Consider the following 7,968-nt stretch of genomic DNA (forward strand, 5'->3'; position numbering starts at 1 on the left):
TTATTTTCTAACAGATCAGAACTTTAAAGTTTTTAAAATGAATCTGTGAAAACAGAGTTGAAGTAAACAGGCTGATTTTTTTTCTATTAGGATTTATTGAAGTTCATTCTATTATGGTTAAAATAGTTCGGTCTTTTTCTCTGTACTTATAATTCATCAGTTCACCTAATTGTCTGTAGAGGGCAGTAAAACCTAGCTGTAATCAGACTGGCAGCTTCTGGCGGGATGAGTGGAGGGGAGTTACTCACCTGCATATGAACTCAACTGTGCTGGCAGACTAATGCCTTGTGATGCCTTGTTTCAGCGATCGTTAGGGGTTAGAACAAGTGAGGGAGAGTCTCAGAAATGTGGGCCTGGTTTTGATGAGGAAAGGTGTGTTGTTTTTTTGTCAAGCCCCCTGTTCTCCCCCTTTTTTTATTCTCTTCTCAAATCTAGGTGCAAGTTTTTCTTTTCTCAGAACATGAGATTTGAATGCAGGTGTCCCACCTACTTTTTCATAAAACATGGCTACACAGAAGTAGTTTTAATGAGCTGAATTTATTCCACGACTTTGAATCAGCAACTTTACCCTCTGTGCATCCTTTTTCTTCATCTACCTTATGTGGTATCTAGACACCCCCACCCCTCTCCAACATGGTGGCTGCACCCCCATCCRTCATCATTAGTACCTGGCAGCTCAGCTCACAGACTCTCCTGCATGTGCAAACACTGACCAGATGGGTCATTTCCCACAGCAGGGGGACACTCGGGACAAACACCTTTACTCCTCCAGAGATCAGCAGACAGTCTGTGTCGGAGGTTTCTCCGGTTCTGTAGAATTTAAAAACTCTCTCTCTAGAGGATATCCTCATCACACAAACAATTCAACGCTGCAAAGGCAACAACTTACCGCTCATAACAAACCATCATTCTGTGCGTTTCTGCAAACAAAAGCAAAACACATAAAGACTTTATCTGGGTAAAAAAGAAAAGGAAAGTTCAAACTCGGTTCATTTTTAATGTGTTGTGAATTTCATGTTATGAGGAGCAAAACAAATAAAAAAAATTAAACAATGGTATTTTTAGAAACAGGGAAGAAGCACAGCTACTGAGGGAGGAGAGGGAGACCAAAAATAAATAAATTAAAAAAAAACTTGACAACGCTGTCTGACATTGTTTGATTACCCACCTTATAGTTGTTACCTGCACATACCAGTTTCTAATATGAACTTTTTGGCTCACTGTGACCTTATACTTGTGAAATTCACTACTCCTGATAAATGTATGGAATTAAAGATTTGTTGTTGTCTAAAAACTGAAAATGAATCTGCAAAAGGAAAAATATATTTTTACAAATCTATGTCTGTGTTCAAATAGTCCTTTATTTCATTATACACTACCACTTTATTAGGTGCACTTGTTCAATTGCTTGTTAACACAAACAGCTAATCAGCCAACCACATGGCGGCAGCTCATTGCCTTTAGGCATGTAGATGTGAAGACAGCTTATAGTTCAAACCAAGCATCAGAGTGGGGAAGAAAAGGGACTCAAGTGACTTTGAATGTGGTGTAATTGTTGATACCATATGATGGCTGATCTATTGGTATCTTTACACACAACTATCTTTTTATTTACGGAACACCTGACTGTGAATACTTAAGTTATAAAATATATTCCATTCAAGTAGTGTTAAGCTGTCCCCTATTCACTAAATAATTTACCATATGGTGACCACCATGTAGTGAGTGAACATTTGGAAAACAGCTTGTTTCATCAAAAATCAGCTGGCTGCCCTACCATTGCTCCACTGTCGCCTCCCCATCAACCACAAGGCTCTGACTTTATTTTTGAGCATTCTTTCAGAAGGATTTTTATGAACTCATTAAATAAAGCCTGAAGAAACGTGGTGCACAAGTCTCCTTAAGGTTTCAACAGTTGTGGGAAATATTTGTTTTGACTCTAAGCAATTCCACTGAGAGCTAAAAAAACACAAGTGGGCTTAAAACAGCTATTCTAGGAAAAGAAAAAAATATTTTTTTTTCTATGAGAAAGGCATTCTTTGTAAAAGCTTTCGTGTGCACTAACTTAGACGGTGTCTGGTTTTGAGGATAAGGAAGACGTTTTCAGTGAAAGGGTGCCGTAGTCAATCTTCAGCTCTGACCTCTCAGACCAAACAACTGTCTGAGTTTTGCTTTAGTGGACATGTGCATTGGACTGTGTCAGAAGTGTTTGTTTCCTCACTGCTTTACTGCAGACCTGTTAGTGTGAAGTCTAGTGCTGCTTGCGGTGCAGGCTCAAGATTGGGTCATTCGGATTCCATGCTTGTGAATCAGAGCTTGTAGATTTCTATCAGGCCTCATTATCTTGTTAGATAAAAGGCCTGAGAAATTCAACGTTGTGCATTTGTAAGCAGTAATTTGTAAAAAGGGACATCATAATACAGAATAGGAAGAACATACTTTGTCAGTGTCTGTTTATAGATGTAAAATTTTAAAAAGTGAGACTCAAAAGTTGCAAACTTTGTCCCTGTTTTGACCATTTGATCACAAATCTAACATAAGATTATGTACCCCAACTCTTGCTCAGCCCCTTCCCTTTGATTGGTCAGTTTGACCTGTGATTGAATTGTCACGATTTGACCAGAGCAGTGGCGGAGCCAGACATTTTTCTCAGGGTGGCCAGACTGGGCCCACTACTCACACAGGGGTGGCCAGGAAAATTACATGATTTTCACTTGAAAGTTTCTGTAGCTATTTGTGTTTTGGTCATTTCCTTATGTCCTAATAGGCAGTGACTATTTTATAAACATGGGCAYCATTTTAAAAGTGGGGGGACAGACTGTTGGGAGGTCTGGGGGTCCTCCCCCCGAAAATTTTGAACGAAATAGATGCCATTTCCTGCATTCTGGTGTATTTTACCAAGTTTTTAAACATACATAAACACTTGATTTAACAATTACTTCAGAGACAAATTACTCATTAAACTAGTTCCATCATCCTGTTTTAAATGCACTGCTACAGCTGAGATAAGGTTAATTAATGTGACACAATTGTAACACGTCATTGTGCCAAATAATGATGACGCACAGCTGCATRTTTAAAACTAATATTAATAATTTTACCCAATGAACAGGTGCAATATTGATAACCACCAACAGTGAATTTAGAGGGGTGTTTCACTTTTTCTGATTTCGTGTTAGGCCTTCTCATAACCAAAAGGGACAGAGCATCATTCAGCCTTCATAGCATAAAATGACCCCCCCAAAAACACATTTGTCACCATAAGTCCAAAAATTTACAAAAGTCAGATTACATAGGCATATGTTTTGTATAAAAGAAAATCATCACTTCCTTGTCATTACTCTTCTTCAATGAAAGAACTTGATGTTTCAAACTGTTAAACACTGCCACCAACTGTTCAGAAGGATTATTACACCTCTAAAGGTTGTTTCACTGTGTAAGGGGTGTGTACAGCAGGGTGGCCAATGGGGTGGCCAAGATTTGCCTGTGGTGGCCATGGCCACCCCTGGCCACCACCTGGACCAGAGTGAGAAAAACAGAGTTGGCTCTTCAGCATCACRCTTTTTTTWAAACATCTTTTTGTTCTTAMATTGCCCCAGAGTTCTGTGCACAACTTTTTTTTCTTGCAGGGTATATTTGGTCAGAACTTTGTGGGCGTGTTAAATGCAGAAAAACGGCTGAACTACGCTGCCCTCATTCAACTGCTCCACGAAGGAGCAGCTGGCTGAAACTGTTACTACAGCCATCTTTACAACTGTTCCAGCAAAATTTACAAAGAAACGTCAAATAAAACAAAAAAGAAAGTCAAAGAACTTGTGGAAGGACWGTCACGTTTTTTGTGCACAAAGGAGACAGCGTGGAGACACAGGCGGCTCTCTGTCATTGCACAGTTACGTCTGCGAGAACAGAGTTTGGCACCTCTGACTGAGWATAAATTGGCCTGTAGTGGGCGTTAAACTTTACAGTTTAGATTTCTGCTTTATATCTGTAACCATATGGTACCAGAACCCTTCAGTAGTCCTCTTTGTGTAGCTCCACTTCCTTACACACAAATCTTTTCTGCATTCACCCTAATTCTACTCACACATTTACAAACTTGATTTTCTCAGGATGATTAATTTCACTTTGTATCAACAAAGCTTGAATTATAACTGGAAGCTGATTTATAAATATAAAATCACCATGACTCAAATTTGAGTCAGTTAYAACTACTGCTGCAGTCTTGAGTTGCCACAAGGTGTGATTTAACTTCTTTTGACAGAAAACATGAAAATTCATTCATGTTCTGATCACTTTTTCTTCCAAGTTGTTCCTTTTCACAAAATCAATCAACTAAATAACCCACAAAGAAAATTTAAATATTTTTCTTGCTTTTGTTTCTTTTTACAAGTTTTATACATTGATTGATTACCGGTAATTCCCTCTGCTGTAGTCATTTAGTTAACATTCAAAATACTTAATTTTTTTCTCCTTATCACGGTGTACATAAAGCAAAATCAGTACAACTTCCAGCCCCTTTTCCTCTTTTCTTAAAATCTTCATCACCTTCTTACACCTTCCTTGTTTCCTTAATTGAAACAACCACAAAATGCTCTGAGTGATTTTACTAAAGCTTGTAACAGCAGCTTTTACACCTTAGGCTGATTGTACATTCTCCATTTCCCATCAGGGAGTTACTGGTCCGGGCCAGTACCATATCAGAGGTCTGTTTGAGAAGCCGGTCCAGTCCATCATCGAGTTACCAAAGATCACCAAGAGCTTCCTCTCACAGACTGAGGTACAGAACAAACACATGCAGCTCTTTCTTTGAGTCAGAGGAATCAAGTTCAGCAGAACAGGTGGGATACAAATGCATGTGTCCTCCAGGGTTTGTTACAATTGTAGTTTTGTTTTAGCTCACATTCATTAGCATTTTAACTCCAGAACCTCAGCAACATATTTAAATACACAATGTTTTCATTTACATAACTTGCTATGTGGCTGCTGCCACCAAACTTCAGGCTGATTTTTTTTTTTTTAGTTTTTACAGCAACTAAGCTGACCTTGACAAAAAGAAATGTGATCTGATCATTTATTTAGCCAAAAATGGACAAGAAGCATCTGAGTTCAAACAAGTAAGGTTCAAATTTAATATTCACTCCTTTTCGTGTGTTTTTTAGCCCATGTATGTATGTATGTATGTATGTATGTATGTACAGTACGTATGTATGTATGTATGTATGTATGTATGTATGTGAGTGGGCATTTTGTGTTTTTATACATAAGCTTGATTTAAGTCTTTTATCACAGCAAGGACAGCTTTATGTTTCAGAAAACATTATTTTTTCTCTTGAACAACTTCYAGGGTGATGATAGTTTAAAATGAGCATAAACAGTGGAAGAGCTGAGACTTAAGACAAAAAATTCTTTGCACCTTGATTCCTTCTAGTTTTTTCACATTCTTTTGGTCATGCCAATCAAACTCAGCTGACCCTCAGGTTGCTGTTTACACAGGAACACACATGCGCAATGAAGTGATGACTAACATTGACGCTGTGAGCCACTGAAACTGAACAGTCAGACATAAGGTAGGACTCAAATACTTTAGATTTCTTACCCCCGCTTTATCTGTGTCATCTGCTAATGAAGTATTTTAAAGAATAAAACCCATTATTCATTATTATCCATCCCATTCTTTACACAAAAGGAATTGTTGAAACTTTCTWTAGACGTAATTTGCATACGGCAGATATATTCAATTTAAAATATCTCAAAGGAGACGAGACTTTAATGCGGACTACTTAAGATCAGTTATAGATCCGTGACACTGAGGCGTTCCTTGCCTGTTTAATGGATGCTTTGGGACTGAAAGGGGTTTTTCAGATGGGGGGGTGTAATAARAGGCTCTGAGGAGCAAAGATGAAGGGCTTGAAAAAAGTGTAGTTTTAGGACTCTGTTCCTTCTCTGAGGCTTTAACCCAGAGAGTTCACTCCTGTGAAACTCTCCGACTGATGTTTTAATTATCAGCCCAACACACACGTGCACAGCTTGAATCCAGACATMCGTGTGGATCTGAAATTCAACTGCTGACTTAAATGGAGACGTAAAGTTTCATGGTTGCTTTGTCTGCATTGCACAACACTTCATTTATTAAAACTGTTCTGGTTTTTAACACCATGAACGATTTTCTAGTTTTCTAAGAACAACTAATCTGAGATATTTTTTAAAGCGTGCTTGAACATGTTTGTGTGTGTCAGAGCCTCCTCTGACCTAATTTCCTTGGCCTCATGCTGTGGAAGCGCGTCGACCTTCTGATGCCGTCAGTGACGCTCACCATGACTTGTGCACGTGTGTATGTGTGTGTATGTGTGTGTGTGTGTGCACGAGTCATTTTTCTGGCAGTTAAGTCGACAGTTTTCTTAGATCTTAGTCTCCCTGTGAGTCCGGTTCCTTCTGACATTGTTATCTGGAGCGATGGAGAGCAAATGAGGGAAAGAAGAAGGGAGGGAAGTGTCTGAGAGGAACAGTTGAAATCTTCTGGTTCCTGTATTTTCTGCTCTTTAGAAATCCCAATTTCCCAATAATTTCTGGAAAACGGGTTTTTATTTGATTTCTCTTTGTTCAACTCCTCTACCTGTTCTGTTAAATGTTGGGACTTTTTTTTCAGCTCACAAGACATTTCTGTACAATTTGTTCAACATTTTACGATTATTTCTCTATGTTTTCACCTTGTTTCATTTTAAAAGTCTGTGAGACTTTTTACACGGATCAGTRCCATTTTATCTGTGGAGTCTTTAAAGGGGGGTATCATGCAAAATTATTTAAGCTGTAAATCATGTTATAGTGTCATTCCTTCATTGGAAACATACACAGGGTGTTGCTTTGACTCATTCATGCATGTTTGAGAAATCCTTGAATYTCCTGTGGGGCCATGTGGAGCTGCCTGAGCATTAAAGCACCGCCTTTTTGTACAAAGCTCCTCCCCGGAGCTCAATCCGCACCCCACCTCTCCTCTGAAGCACTGTTGTGAAGACATGCTGCGGGATTAGTGGGATTATTAAAGTTAAAAAAATGTCCAATACCTAAACAGTGTTTTCACAGGTGGTTCACCTACACATGCAGTGAATGTAAATAATCACTTGTAGAATTTATTGCTACTGATATTATAAGGGATTGGGTATTAAATGGTATTTTCCTAATTTTCCTTTAAAGGCACCCACTCTAACTGCTCTTTCTTTTTTGACTTAATTGATCTTAACAAAAAATAGGATTCGTTTGAAGCCAGAATGGTGTTGCTTGTACTGCTATAGTACTCTCGCTGTGAATTTTACAATAACARTCATTGTATTTGATGTCAAAATGCACTGAGATTTTGGCTCTGATCTTCTTGTAGCTGTTTGAACAATAGGAGGCTGAAAAATAAATCTTTCAGTTTTCATATAAAGTACCATCAAAGCACAGTGTGTGTCAGCTGAAGAAAGAACATGTGGCCATTAATAAGACCTTACCAAAGCCAGTGGGGCAGAGTTGGTTTGACAGATGGCTTACAATCCCTATCTTTACAACAGCTTTTGAATACATACAGTTTGGTTTGGCCTCGGAACAGCTTGCCTCCTTTTCGTCTCTTGAAATACTCCAAACACTTTCTTCGCTTCTCCCGGCCTCTTCTTGCAGCTACTCCCCCCTGCTCGCTTCTCTTTCCCATTCAAGTCATCTTTTTCCTAAAAGCTCGATAATTCAACTGTGCATTACTAACTGAATTTTCAGTATCCCGCAACTAATTTTCCACAGGCTGCATCATGCTTAAGTGGAAAGTGCAAATCAATGATTGGCATGATTCCAACAAATAAATTATATTTAAGATTTGAGCCGAGCATCGTCGTCTGGGGAACTGGCTCTGGCCAAAACAGGCGAGTATTGTGTGTGTGTGTGTGTGTGTGTGTGTGTGTGTGTGTGTGTGTGTGTGTGTGTGTGTGTGTGTGTGTGTGT

The 7,968-nt window shown here is 38.9% G+C and overlaps 1 protein-coding gene across 7 annotated transcripts in view; it reads left to right on the forward strand.

Annotated features, from left to right (window-relative positions):
- The window catches only part of stpg2 (sperm-tail PG-rich repeat containing 2), a 203,400-nt gene that overhangs the window by 2,647 nt on the left and 192,785 nt on the right, over positions 1–7,968 (forward strand). For 6 of the 7 annotated variants that reach the window (XR_001310929.1, XM_014017385.1, XM_014017384.1 and 3 more), the window contains exon 3: positions 4,670–4,777. Coding sequence is in view for 6 of the 7 variants with exons in the window: in XM_014017385.1 (XP_013872839.1) it covers positions 4,670–4,777 (108 nt within the window). In the remaining variant the exon portion in view is untranslated. Of the gene's footprint in view, positions 1–4,669; positions 4,778–5,493; positions 5,562–7,968 lie in introns of those variants that run through there. The other variant, XM_014017387.1, reaches the window with a different exon arrangement.

The sequence above is a fragment of the Austrofundulus limnaeus genome, unplaced genomic scaffold, assembly GCF_001266775.1.
Source record: "Austrofundulus limnaeus strain Quisiro unplaced genomic scaffold, Austrofundulus_limnaeus-1.0 Scaffold166, whole genome shotgun sequence".
Classification (NCBI taxonomy): Eukaryota; Metazoa; Chordata; class Actinopteri; order Cyprinodontiformes; family Rivulidae; genus Austrofundulus; species Austrofundulus limnaeus.